The 15,495-nt window shown below is 40.4% G+C and overlaps 1 protein-coding gene across 1 annotated transcript; it reads right to left on the bottom strand.

Annotated features, from left to right (window-relative positions):
- Positions 1-2,561: 2,561 nt before the first annotated feature.
- Positions 2,562-5,643, bottom strand: LOC145454755 (alanine--tRNA ligase, cytoplasmic-like). Its single transcript, XM_080332740.1, has one exon. It carries the CDS (start codon positions 5,590-5,592, stop codon positions 2,689-2,691), a length of 2,904 nt encoding a protein of 967 aa, XP_080188866.1. The 5' UTR covers positions 5,593-5,643; the 3' UTR covers positions 2,562-2,688.
- Positions 5,644-15,495: the final 9,852 nt, after the last annotated feature.

The raw sequence follows: 15,495 nt of genomic DNA on the forward strand, positions 1-15,495 counted from the left end.
TTTTGGAACATCTATAACAACTTGATGTATAGCAATGTGTAAGCATATGAAAAGCATGATGAATAGGAGATTAGTAATAGCAATATGCAATGGGCGCCACGAAACCATACCAAGTATAAAACTTAATAACACTAAGTAATATATATATAACGATAAAGGGATTTGAATGTTTGACTGGTGAATTTTGCAATAATGGCAGTTGCATTTGCATAGTGATTACACCAGTGCAACAGCTTGCATAAATTAGAAACATGCTTGTACTGTACATATCCTAATCCTACACCTTTGACTTGACATTCAAATTCCTTAACTATCAATTAACCTCACAACCTGCGATGAATGAGTCAAATTTGAATAAGCTTCCATGAACACTCAATGCACGACTAGGCCCTATGCCTGACTATGTCATAGGATCCTGAACCTGTATACTACAGTGGACGCTATAGGTGTAGTTGAGCTTCTAACCGTTTCATAATGACAATCACTGGAATCATGGCCTACTAAACTACAAATGTACACATTGAAATATAATAGGAGGTAAACAAGCTGTAGAAATTACCATCATGAATCAAAGAAAACAATTTCAAGAGAGAAGTCAAAAAGACCACAATACTAGGGTATAACAAATGTAGGTGAATTGGGAAATGAGAATAGCATTCTTATCTATATACAAAACAGTCTAATGAGTTCGAGTGGTATATAGGCCTACTGATTACCATGCCTATGGAATGAATGAATAGCAAATTAAAAGACTGCATCACATCGTGACTGCATACCTAATGCATGCAAAATTGTAAAAAAACACGTCATATTGAAGAGAATTATTAAGAAGCATATAATTTTCTATTGCTAACCAGCAAGGTCAAACAATTTATCTCGCTACAATAAAATTATGGTGTCTCATTTTCAGTGTAAGGTCCAACGAATATAGACATGTAGTAACAAATCAATTTTAATCCATGGCTGAAATTCATAGGATTTGCATGAACTCAAGTTGACTAACAAGACGTTTCTGATACTGGACTTGCATCACAAGTCTTGCCATGATTCAATCGTTATTGTATCAACAGCAATCCATACCAGGCATAATGTGATATTGTTATCAATTTGTTATGTCATTGCCTGTAACATAACTGCTGGTATGATTCATGGCACACGAGTGGGAACAATCTTACACAGCTCCTTACATATTATATGTCTAGCATTCTGGCATTCTGTAGAATTTGTCTACCGACTCTATATACTACAATCAATTGAATTCTCTATTCATTCTTACTAGCAGAATTCACTCTGTTACCAGGTTCCCAACAAAATAGTAAAATCAGCGGATATCCAGACGCTGGTATAAGGTTCATATGAATATACGACGCGGCATGGTTTTACAAAGTTTGTTCTAAGGGTGGCAAGGAAACTCAAAAGCGATTTCCACCATAATGTAAACAATGAGACCATATGCAAATAGAAAGCGATTGCTGTAACGTGGTAAGGAATTGCTGATGTAACAAACTATAGCCATGTATGCTAAATGGGTAACTGGAAATGCATATATTGGTAACAAACTATGCGTCAGAGAGGCCGTAGAGGTATTGGATAATCAAAGGTATAAATATCACAGCTTACCGTACCAGACCAGAGGGTTGTATAGGCCCATTATACCGTAGGGGTGGATGAGGGTGATGGCTTATCAATCGTTAAGTTGCTATATGCATACGGCATCGAACTTACTGCGAAAATGATAAACTTTCACTCACGAACACGCATGCAACTGCAAACGAACGCACCGGTGCCTAATTCAGCAACAGTGCAGACAAAAACAAACCAGAGGATGATGCCAAACGCTACTGAACGTTCTCATGGATGGACGGGAAGTTGACGTCGCTCAATTAAAGTAAAATGACAACTCTCTCCTGGCTCCTTGCGGAATATGGCAGTAATCATTTATTTTCGATTACTCCTTTTCGTTCTGCCGATTGCAGACGAATGAGATAAAATTAATATCCTCCATCAGGTTTCAAGACAGCGTTAGAGCACATCAATATCGTTTTAGTACCTCTTCAATAGATTCAATCCACCACAAGAATTTCAATACTTAGTTGGCCGTCTGAGTTCAATGACTACACTACTCCAAGTCGCTTTGACACCTTGCTATCTTTTCGATATATCGCAATCTTGTGTTCTTTGAAAGGAAATTATCAACCATAAATCGAACTGAGAGGTTTCAAAGACTTGGTGATCAATCAAAGTCATATGAAATCACTAGGCCATTGTTGGGAGAGCTCATGGTGTAGTACAGCGATCAGTTAGTGTAATGGCAGAGCATCCCGCTTCTTGATTGGTAGCTACTAGGTGAGAGTGAGACCGAACCCCCGCTAGTAAGCAAGCTGTGCAGTACTCCCCACATATTGCAACTCAGCCGCGATCTTTTCCAGGAAGAGCGTCAATCGGCTTGCAAAGAACTTGGAGATATCGCCACGATAACTTATTTTTACAAAATACCCCATATCTTGCCTTCTCATTACGATTAGATTTGACTGGTGTTAAATGAACAAGTAAGCGACAAGTGAATTTATTAGGCTCTTTATTGGCAAAGCAGGCCATATCAAGAAACTGAAACATACCAAAGAACGTGCATTTTTCATTATTATCTATCACCGCAACACATCAACAAGGACACGATCACATATAAGTTCACGACGAAATTTTCAATTTGGCGAATGCGGAAGCCACGTCAATAGCGTTCTTCAACTCCCTCCAATTCTTCCCAACAGCCTGAGCGTTGAGATCTTTCCCGCCTCCCTTGCCATCAATAACTTTCGACACCTCCTGAACCCATTCGCTGGCTTTCAGCCCAGACGACACCGCATCCTTCGGCACTTGCGACAGGCACACTATCTTTTCCGCATCCCGATCCACGCTGAAAAGCATCACCGCTGTTTTAGGCGAGTGGGTCTTGTACAACTTCATGGCTTCGTTCAAGGCTTTTGTATCTGACGACGCGTCGAGTTCCGTTACTATCAACGGCGCGTTTTCGTTTTCCAGAATCTGCTCTTTGGTAGCTTGCAGCATCTTTTTGATGGACTCTGCTCTTTCAGCACGTTCTGCATCGCCAAGTTTCTTTTTGATAGCCTTGGCACGTTCGCGATACTCGTCCTTCTTCCACTGGCCAATGACTGCGTTGCCCAGATCCTCTGTGAACTCAGTCACTCGCTTTACAACTGTCTTCGATAGCATCCTGTCGTTAGCACACGCGGCTAACGAATTTTCAATGTCTTTCAGAACGTTTTCGTGTAGCTCAGCTCTTCGCTCAGCCTTTCTTGCCTCGTCACCCGTAAGTGCGACGATACGGCGAATTCCTTTCGCGATAGCTTCTTCCGACGCGATAACCAGCCTTCCCGCGTGGCCCGTCTTGAGTAGATGCGTTCCCCCACAAAATTCGACAGAAGTAACCGTTCCTGCGGGTGACGTAGGGTCCGCCAACATCTTGTCGACTGGGATACCAACAGACAACACACGTACCGGATCTGGGTAAGTTTCATCAAAAATAGCACGCAGGCCTTGTATGGCTTTCGCGCTGGCGAGATCGGACACTTTAGCGTGCACGTCCTGGTTTTTATCGATCGTCTCGTTGACTATTTCCTCGCATTTCTTAATTTGAGCTGTGGTCATGGCTTTTTTGGCAGTGAAGTCAAACCTTAATCGGTCAGGCGCTACTAACGATCCTCTCTGATCAGCTTCGCCGAGTACTTTTCTCAGGGCAAAGTTAAGCATGTGAGTCGCGGTATGATTGCTCATGACTGTTCTACGTCGCTTTTCGTCGATAAACAAATCCACTTGATCGCCGACTTTCAAGGTCCCTGCCACGGTGCCGGTGTGTAGCACATACCCGCCGTGCACTTGGCAATTCTTCACCGAGAATTCAGTTTGGTCGTCGGCGCATTTTGCGAAATACCCTTGGTCGAAAATCTGCCCGCCCTGTTCCGGGTAGAAGTTGGTGCGGTCTAGCAGCACGCCGCAAAATCGTCCGGAGGTCACGGTATCCACAAATTCTCCATCACACCGTATCAATTTTACCACGCCTCGTACTTTTTCAAACTTATAATCACCATTATCGTCAGCAGTATACAAGTACTTTGCGTTGTTGTCGGTTGGTGGGATGCCTTTTCCTTGCAGCTCGGTAATGGCATTCACGTCGAATTTAACAGTATCATTTTCTGTGGAGCTACCACCCTGGGATCGGATCTTGGCCTCGCCTTTAGCTTTCTCAAACTCTTCCATATCGATAGTCAATCCATTTTCTTCCACCATAAGATGGGTTAAATCCACCGGAAAACCATATGTATCATACAGGAGCCATGCCACATCACCCGGAAGCACTTTTTTATCACCTTGAAGGGTGTTTAATTTCCGAGTCAAAATCGACCTTCCCCTCGATAGTGTCTTCAAAAATTGTTCCTCCTCTTCGTTAATAATATCGATGACGGTTTGTGGATCTTTCGCGATCTCGCTAAATGCCCCGCCAAGAATTTCAATCACAACGTGCACAAGAGAGGCAAAGAATCCAGGCTTTGCATTCAATTTTTCACTCGCGTAACGTACGGCGCGACGTAAAATTCGCCTCAATACATAGCCTCGGCCTGTATTGTCAGGTCGACCGCCATCAGTGAGGGCTATAGTTAATGTACGGGCGTGATCCGCAAGTACACGGTAGGCCATGTCAATACCGCCTTCATCTTCAGCCCCGAGTTTACCTTGATACGGCCGTACCCCTACGGTTTTCTCAATGTAATCAAAGATAGGTGTGAACATATCGGTGTCGTAGTTCGAACGCTTGTCCTGAATGACTGATACAATTCTCTCCAAACCCATCCCAGTGTCAACATGCTGCTTGGCTAGAGGCTTCAAGCTACCGTCACTTTCACGGTTGAATTGAATGAACACAAGATTCCAAATTTCAAGAACATCAGGATCATCTTGGTTTACCAAGTGAGCAGCATCACGACCTCCTATTCTATCATAATGTATTTCAGAACAAGGACCACACGGACCAGTGTCACCCATTTCCCAGAAATTATCTTTCATGTTCCCTTTGATCACTCGATTTGCTGGAACGCCGAGTTTCATCCACAATTCTTTGGTCTCCAAGTCTTCCTCTAATGAGGAAGGCTCATATCCTTCAAAGTATGTCACATAAAGACGGTCTTTCGGAAGTTTGAACACTCCAGTTAGCAACTCCCATGCCATATCAATGGCTTCTTTTTTGAAGTAGTCGCCGAAAGACCAGTTTCCAAGCATTTCAAAGAACGTATGATGGTAAGTGTCCTTTCCTACATCGTCCAAATCATTGTGTTTACCTCCAGCTCGTATGCATTTTTGAGAGTTGACAGCTCTCGTTTCTCTGGCTAACGGACTTGACGGATCAACCGTGCCTAAAAACATTGCTTTGAACTGGTTCATGCCAGCATTTGTGAAGAGCAGTGTCGGGTCATCGAGAGGGATTGTTCCAGACGAGTGAATGTACTTGTGTCGATGTTTTTCAACAAAGTATTCGATGAACATGCGACGAATATCGGAAGCAGTCAGACTGGAATCCATGACTATGATGAGATTAGTAAATCTACAAAATATAGCAAGTGTAAGTGTAAAAATTATGGTCATGCCTACCATTTCAATTACAAGCATGTTGTTACAATAGGGCTGTTGAAAAATAACCTTTTTCCTGAATCTTGCTGGTTACGTGAATAAATCGTTAGGTTGCCTTGAAAAACGACGCACACCAAATTTGAATTCATTCCAACCAATATTCGCGGATTTCGTACAGTTTGAAAATTTTGAATTTTCCAAAAAATACAAAACAAAAATTTTTCAAATTTTTCTGCCAACCCCATGAAATAGTTGCGCTGACTTCAAAAACGATGCAAAACAAATTTGACTAATTCCGCTTCCGACTAATTCCGCTTCTACAACTTGGAATTGAGTCAAATTTGGTTTGCATCGTTTTTGAAGACAGCGCAACAATTTTATGGGGCTGGAAGTGAAATTTGAAAAAAAAATTTTTTTGGACTTTTGGGCAAATTCAAAACTTTCAAACCGTACGAAATTCACGAATATTGGTTGGAAATTGGAATGAATTCAAATTTGGTGTGCGTCGTTTTTCAAGGCAACCTTAATCACGTAGCCAGCAAGATTCAGGAAAAAAGGTTATTTTTGAACAGCACTATTGTTACAAGTTATTTTCGGCAATAAGTTGTGTATGTGCATGACAGAAAGGTTTCTTCACAGAATAAGTATGTAATTAAAAGGAAAGTTACGCATGACGTTACAATCCTACTTGGGCTAATTTCCATGACAGTAACTTCATAAGTAACAAAAACCATCAATTGTTGCTTCTATGTCAAACAGACATGAATAACTCGATATGCAAGTAGCGAGTAGGCCATGAATTGATCCACTAATGACCAAATAGCATCACTCATGGCCGTTTAGACACCACTTACTAACTATCAGTTCATTACATCGCATTGGCTGTCTTGAGTGGATCAAAATGATAGAACCAACTATTGACTATTGTGTTGTATTATAAATAGGCAAAATCATCCGAGTTTACTCAAGCTCTGTTCCTTAGTCACATCGTACAAAAGTGATACAATTATAGATCTTTTTGTACGCCGGTGAAGTTCGTGACTTAATTTCATCTCAACTTAGTTATCTCGACTATACTCGTAAAAACTGTCTCGGGATACAATAAAGAACCCTGGAAATTTACCGCCATAACTAGGCGCCCAACCTAAGCACCCAATCCCTATGATCTGCACACAACACGAATGGTTGTGTTGTCACTTGTTGAAATGTGGGCGTTACGGATGGACACACACATTACACAACTGTCTGATGCAATCATTTCAATTAGATATCACTCGTTCTCATCATTAGTTGTTCCTGCAATCGGTATATATACGAATTTATGTATATATGGATCTTTATTAGGCACTATGATTCAAACAGCTTCACAAATCACAATGGCGATCAAGAAAGCATATTTGATATCCTTAGTGGGCGCCCACGAGTTAAATTTCATGTTTTACCTTGGGAGTAAGATTGGAAAGATCCCAACGTCATAGCAATTTACAACGTTGTAAATTGCTATGCCAACGTGATGTGATAAAACCAAATTCAAACACAAATAAAAAATTTACGTCCTGTCTTCGTCATCCCCGTCCGTGTCAGCATAGCAATTTACAACGTAGCTACATTGTAAATTGCTATGGTGTCAGTAACTGTTTATTCATTACTAAGGTAAGTTTTTGCAGCTTTTTTATAGCTTTATTTGTATTTTCATGCAACTCACTTTTTACTTGCAATATTCGGCACCATATGTGAATAGATCGCTTGATTATTTCACTGTCGTTTGAATTTGAGGTACTTTCTGATTTGACGTACATTCAGGTTAGACCGCCGAAAATTATATTTTCACTGGGTCATTTTTTTCAATAGATTTTGTTGAAGTCGCCAACATTGAGTTTTTCTACAGTGGCTTCGATACGGATCGACTCGAGTATCTCATATCCTAATAATTTCAAGGAACTTCTCCATAAATGCAACTTTTTAGTGCAACTATTGTTAAAAATAAATGCAACTTTTTACACTGCAACTTTTGTGAAAAATAAGTGCAAGTCTCCACGGATTTTACTGCAACAAAATCTTGCCCTAATCATTACACAGAGTATGTTTGGTCTCAGGGACTGGAGGAAAATATCCTACCATATGGTCTTAGGCTATAGCAATTTGATGGTAAAATAATAGATACTTTGGGTTAGTCCATGACCCATAAGGGCCTCGAATTCGCACCCAGTTTTATTGGGCTGCTCGGAGAATTTTCAGAGCCTGGAATGATCTTACTAACGGTTGCATCGGATGTAGATGTAGTTAACTTTGCTAATGCTCGAGAAGACACAGGTAGGCATCTACATGATTCACTCTAACCCACTGCTTTCAACCTATTAGCGCCGTTGAACACATTCTACGTATCGAAATTCTCGCAGAACACCAAACGAAACATTATTATCAATATAACGTGTTATTTCAAGAAAATTCAAGAAAATCAGTATCATTTCTGACGATACAATAAGATTCATCCCAGTCGAGTCGAGGCCTACAATAACTTAGTTATCGTAGGCCCTGTCCCAGTTTTCTGGTGAATTTCCTTACCGCTAGTGATAGGAAGTCGAAATTTGAGATGTTTTAATAAAGAATGTCAGGAATTTAGAAAAATTCTGATAACGCTCAAAACATTCATAAGGTAGCACCTACTAAGGCTCTTATGCGAACCAATGAAGGTTCGCAATACGCGTACCGAGAATGAGCGCGAGTGAATCAAATCGAATTATCGAAGCCGAGTCAATTTTTTGATCATTGAATTGCCATACAAATAGTACACTGTTTATTCCGATGGCTGAACTATGATCCAACTCTGTGGGTTCTACTGCCACCACGCCAAATAGGTTGGAAGGAAATTATGCTTAAATGAAGCTGAAAGTTGCGTTATCGGAGCTCTTTCCCATATGTCTGTATGAAAAGCTGTTGTTTCGATCGTGATCCCTTATTTGCAGTCGTTTTATCCCGTAGTTTTAAGATTGCTTACATCAAGGGGATTTTCAATTCCAATGATTCATCGTTAAGTGGACGAGATTCAAGGGTGATTAGGGAGCTTGCGTGTTTTACATCGACGGGGAAACATGTTTTGTTCGTAAATAACCATGGACCTGGTGTAGAGAATTATTGACTTTCATTCTTAGCACTCGCGAATTCAGAAACTCCCTACGACTGCGTTCTACAAAATGCGCAAATAATATATACAGTACTGTACTTCGATATGGTGCTTACGCAATAGCATAGCCTACATGTGAAGCGTGCCTGACCCAACCTGACATCTGTAATTGGAGCGAAATCACCTCAGGTATAGGTTCTCAAATTGCATCCAATCAACATGGACGTTTTCCAAATTGACACAGTGGACGGGGCAAGATTATTTGTGATCCTGTGTTGGATTCATTTTCCTGCTTTGAGAATGATGCTGCGACGAGTTCGTAAATTATATAATACTGACTACGTATACAAGTATTCAACGGGAAGCGAGTGGCGCAGTTGGTTAAAACACTGTAGTCACGACATCGATGGTTGATGGTTCGAGTCTCGGCTCTGCGATGATTCTATGTGTCGGAGGTTTATCTGGGCTCCTCATCGCCGATCCCGCTGTAACACAGCGCATTGAAAAGCCCAGACGAAGAGAGAGCCGAACTCGTGAAAGGAGGCAGCATATGAGCCGAGAAAAAGCCTGAAGTTCATGAAGATATGCCATTATGCGATTATGAAATTTACTGTGTGGGCGCAAATAACCACGAGTTGCAAGCGCCAATTGTATGCGTTAATAAAAACAACAATAACAACAACAACAACAAGTATTCAACATAATACGTGATTTTGATCGGCAAGCTTTCCCGTATCTAATGCTGAACATGGAACTCAAGCCACTATCGGACTGCGCTGAAAGTATATAACTAAAAAACGATGAAAGCAATATATGTGGAATAGCTCTGATAGGTATCACTAAAATCATCATACGTAATTCAGATTAGCATTAGGCGGTTCAGAAGTCTTGCTTTACATTCAAATCAAGTGTTCGGTAGCGAATAATGCTATTGATTTAAAACCGACTTCAAAAGGTACCGAAAAGATACGATCAGAAGCTACAGGGTAACTGGGAAATAACTCATCGTCTAGAAATTACGTAAAATCTTAGCTGATTCCACTTCCATCCACTACTAGTCGTTTTTGAAGGATAGAAGTTTGTTGTTTACTGGTTCAACACGGCCTTCGCTTATCTCTGTTCTATCTACCACCGATGTACGCACGGCGGCACGCACAGAAGTGCACACTGCACATGTGCACAACATTGCACATCTGTGTGCCAAAAGACGCCTATTATCTCAAGACCTTCGTCGTTAAAAGAGAAGGCTAAATATGTGCCAAGCTTGGACAGAATGGACAGCACGCTTACTACTGATGACAGATTGGAGATGAGTGAATTGTTTATTTGTAGCATTCATAGTGTTTTGTCGACTGCAATGGTCATTTACACCGCGTTTCTAAAGTTTATATTATTTAAGTTGTTTCAGTAGCTACCGACTTGTAGCAAGGACAACTTCTAGGATTAATAAGACACCGCGTAAGCGGATCAGATAGCGAAGAGGAGCCTAGTTGAACCTTCAACACTAGAAAAGGGATTCCGGTGTCGACCTCGGCCGGACTCGAACCCGCGACCTTTGAATTGTCAATTTTGTACGGATGTAATCTGTTTACAATGCTTACCATTGTCTCTTACAAGCATTTCAATTGGCGATCCCGAGTGGAACGTATTACTACACTTACGAATAAAGCAATGTAGCAGCCTATGTGCTATCGAGCCAGTGACATGTGGTCCAATGAGGCAGGTGAGGCAGTGCCTCACCTGTCGTCTGGGTGATAAAGTGAAAATCGTGAAACCCCTCGATGAGCCGATGATTATTGATGTTTTACATCGATGTTCATAAATAAATAAATTTGAGCATTTTTGTCACCCAACATCATCAATTTGCAAAATTAATATTAAAGAATACTGCGCGAAAGGAGAGGTGAGGCACGGGCGGGTCGGAATTCATAATAACTGGTAGCAATCAAATGCTATCGTCACACTGATTCCGAAAATCCAAATATTAACAGTGTCAGAGCACCAGAACCCAAAAAAAATCGCCAATGAAGGTGACATTCGGCTTTATTACAGACAATGCCAATCGCAGAGAAACAATAGCTAGGTGAGGCACAAACGAATCTGCCTCATGCACTATTCGCTAACAATTGGACAATCGAAGCGCAGTGAAACGCGCTATCGATTTCGGAATCCAACAGTCTTGTAGGAATTATGTATAGTAGAGACGGACAATACGTAATGCGGAGCCAATACATTCCCTTACTTATGTAGCTGTTATGTATTTTCCCTCCATAGCTACGTTAAATTGTGGTATGTGATAGCTACTTGCATAGGCTGCATTGTCGTTGCTTCTGTCCTTAATGCTGTGTTCGACTGCAATAGCCTACCTATAAGGCTATAACCCCTAATTGTGGTATGTGATAGCTATACTTACGTAGCCTGCGTTGTCGTTGTTTGTGGTCAGTGGTGCCACTCCTAGTGTTTTTTTACTTGACCTAGTGTCCTAGTGCATTTTCTTTCGAAATTCGGCAAATTTAGTGTTTTTTACAGAAAAAAAAATGAAACTGAGGATATGCTATTTTCATGTGCTTCTAATAATTTATAGCGGTACTTGAAGAGAGAGAGAGAGAGAGAATTTTTTATTCATCATCGTAAAATAACAAAACAGGCAACAAAATAGCATAAACTTCAGAATCACGGACACATACAAAAAAAATGGTTACAGTGTCAATTTCATAGCAAATGAGATGTGTACGAATACGATTTACAGTTCATAGAATTGGCCAATATGTTTTACGATTGCAAGATGAAGCTGCAGCGAAGTGATCTGTTGATCATCGAGTCTACTGCAGCTGATCGAAGTAGATTGGCTATATACATTGCATACATCGTACTGCAACAGTGAATTGTAAGACTGACAGGATAAATGTAAGAGCACATGTTAGGATAAACGGAGGAAAAGAATGGTAAGTGTACTGGTCTGAAACAAACAAGATATTTTGACCGGTACTATTTCGCACTAAAAATACATTTTAGCTTTTGTATGATTCAATAAGGAAGGCACGATACATGGTTTTTAATACATATAATGTATTGCTCCTAATATTCGAAGGAATGGAGTTCCATATTAGAGGACCTTGATAGGCAATGGTTTTGTGATGAGCCTTAGGTAAATACTGATTCATAACAGAACCTCTTGTAAAATGAGAATGATGTTCACTGATAGGTGTAAAGTAGTCCGAGAAAATGTCAGGTAGGGTGAAGAGATAGTAATTATTATCCGTCTAAACCTGCCCATTCAGCACAATAGCGACCATGTATTGTAGAACAGGGAATTGCAACGGCTATCAGTGCGCAAAGAAAATTCTCTCTATACCCGCTGCTATTGTTACGTGCGTGCGTGTTTGTGTGTGTATGTGTGGGGGGGGGGCGTCCCTCATCAGTCATGAACCTAACCGCACGTCACTGATATCGAGCTATTGCTCGTAATGCAAACCGTGTAGAGGTCACGTATCTTACGTCGTACTATTACAATGTAAACTACTAAATATTCATAGCAGGCATTGCAGCTTATGCAAGAGACAGTGCAACTTATGCAAAAGATGTGACCTTGGGAAAGAACAGCTGGAAAATCCTCATGTATGTACGTCAGTGTGGTAATGCACACGACATTAATCCTAGTGTATTATGTGCTTCCGCGCTTACAATATCCTCATCAATTTTTCAGATGGTTACCTAATTTAGACTACTTTTTCACAATGCTCTACACAACTGTGTTTATCGTGACGCGGTTAAATCTCTTGAGACGTATATTGTAGTCCAGTGGACTTCTATACACAAAGGCTAACGTGATAAAGAGCCTGCCCGTTTTGCCTTCCATAACCTCTATAATATTATGATCTATCTTATTTTTGACTAATCAATAATTGATTGTCTGTCTCTCTGTCTGTCCGCAATGACGAATGCTACCGCACTACCATATTACCACAAACTCGCTGGAGGTAGTCGAATTAGCGAATTGGTCGAGATTCGGGGCGCTGAATATGCAGCTGTGCACTGTGCACTATGCAGTGTGTAGTGTTCACCATTTAAAAACGAGAGAGAATATATATGTACTGACCGGCAATAAGGAACTTTGTACGTAGTATTTTTGACAAAAATTGCAATCCGAATATGTTGGCTCCTATATCCTGTCTCTCTGCTGTTAGCCTTCAACTCGAGAACACATCAAATTTCAATAATCCATCGCACCACAGAAATCGATTTATCAAGACTGATATCAGCAGTATTCGATGTCAGTGGGAACATGGCCTACTATGTTTTTAGTAGGCCATGGTGGGAAGTAGAAAGGTCTGGGGCAATACTTTGCTCGTAACTTCTGATCCGATACCCCAACTTCAAAGCCAAGTAAAGTGTTAAACCCCTACATGATATCATTACGTAATCCCGAATAACAATTCATAAATTTTAAGAATTAAAATTTTTCTTCTTTCCGGACCTCCTGTATTATAGTTCGGTAATATTGTCCGCATTACATGGTCAACATCTTTTGAATTGATTCAGTATCTCGAGTATTGCGACGCCGATTACCCTTTCACGCAGACTTAATCCATAAGTATAAGCCATAACGGATACTATTGATGCTATTAAACCAGACGCTCGAACCTTTTCCGGTTATATACCCTTGACTGTTATACAGGTTACATAAGCTATGGCCAATTACAACCCGTCTTTTGCGGAAATTAGGCTGTGAAATTGGTGCTAGTAATATTATTTTATGTTATGCAGATTCGCCCGAGACCGAATTTGCGGTGTTTAGTAACGTACAATTTCCCGACCTTAGCTTCAAATTTGCACAAATCCATTCTCCCTATAGCTGATAATATAGAGATATTTAGATGGAAACAATTTAAGCGATGTCAAGTATGCTTTGAACGGCTGGTAGCGGGGGATGATGCTTGATCGCTTCGTAAAAGCTGCGTTCAAATAATATGCTCAAATCTACGGCGACCATATATAGGTCCACCTACATCGACTTGCATTTCATTAAAAATTCCTCAGGAAATCGATTATAAGTTAAGAAATAAATGACACTTGCATGCGGCGAATAATATATTTTACCATGACTTGGTTTGTGCGTCGAAATCTATAAACATGTGCTATTGCATGCACAATGACGTCAACTACGTCATAAACGTGCACGTGCAGTATATAAATGACGTCCGCTGAAACGAGACATTTCTTATCAGCTCGATCGCGTCGAGAGTCGAGACCAACCCCGACTGGCCGTAGATCATGCATAGTTTCAAAACCGTAAACTATACGCAAATGCACAGTTCATATAATTTGATTATATCATGTGAAGAAATAGTACTTCTCTATGCTTTAAAGATTAAATTTACTCGTCATTCGCAGGATATAGGTTACAAGACGACATTCATGACTTCTCCTGCAAATGGTATTATTATTGCATTATCAGTCTGCAATAAAACCTCTCCATGTTTGATATACACTATTATTTCATTACTAGGGCAAGTTTTCGCAGCTTTTGAACCTTTTTTTTACAGCTTCCGGCAGCTTCCTAGATACTCAGAATCTATGTACTATGACGTTTTAAGCTGTTTGGAGGGATTTTATAGTGCAACTTTTTGCAACTTTTCTCAATTTTTCATGGCAATATTTACTGTAACCTTTATCAAATATTGCGTAACATGTGAAGGAGTGATTTAAAAAACATATTATAAACTATTTATAATTGGCTCTAGTCTCTTTGATTTGTGTAAGAAACAGCTATATGATGAGTTAGCCACATCTCAATGTTATATGTGACACAATGGCTTGCAAGCAAGAAGTTATACTACCCCTGCCAAGCACCATCGTGCCCAAACAATATGTACACTATTCGCTTTTTAAATTCTGTCGTTTAAATTTGAGATAGTGTCCCATTTCACGAACGTCCAGGCGAGACCGCCGAAAATTAGATTTTCTCTAGGTCACCTTTTAAGACTATTTATTTTGTTAAAATCGCCCACAGTGAGTTTCTCTGCAATGCCTTGGGTCAAGTTTGCAGACCTAGCGGGTTTTGGGTGTGTTATTTGACTTGTTTAAGGGGGAGTGCGGGTGGATTATCGCTATGCCGTTTGGCTTTTTTGGGGCAAATTATCCCGCATCGCGTCATCTTATTGCTGTTTACCTGGAAATACGTAATATTTGGCGGTGTCGCCAAACTGACAGTGAAATATGAAAGTAGCAAATTTGACTGCTCTACAGGAACTAGGTTATACAACGGAACCTTTCGAGTTACTTATACCCTCATAATATAAAAAAAATTATAAATTAAACTTTCTACTGCAACTTTTGTTGAAATTAAGTGCAACTTTCTCGCGATTGTTTTTGCATTAGTTATTACGATGTGTCGGGACTGGGCAGTAGTGTTCGCTTCTGCAGTCACGTCATTGCATGGTGCTAATTGTTACCTTGGTATATTAATACATAGGTCACTATGACAGGCTATCGAATTCGCAGCCATCGCGTTGGAAAATATGGACAGAACACGATGTTTGGAAAAGTAAGCCATAAGTTCAAAACTACAGTCAACAGTAGATATCTAGTCTGAAATTTACTGGTTCATATTGCAGACAGCCATCCGATATATGAGAAAATGTTATACTTTTACCACAAGCAGCCATCATTTGCCGTCAATGCCCATTTAAAATTAATCCTGACTTGTCTCATATGCGGCGTAGAGAGCT

This window comes from Botryllus schlosseri, chromosome 13, assembly GCF_051294905.1.
Source record: "Botryllus schlosseri isolate E-star chromosome 13, Bs_hap1, whole genome shotgun sequence".
In the NCBI taxonomy this organism is placed as follows: domain Eukaryota; kingdom Metazoa; phylum Chordata; class Ascidiacea; order Stolidobranchia; family Styelidae; genus Botryllus; species Botryllus schlosseri.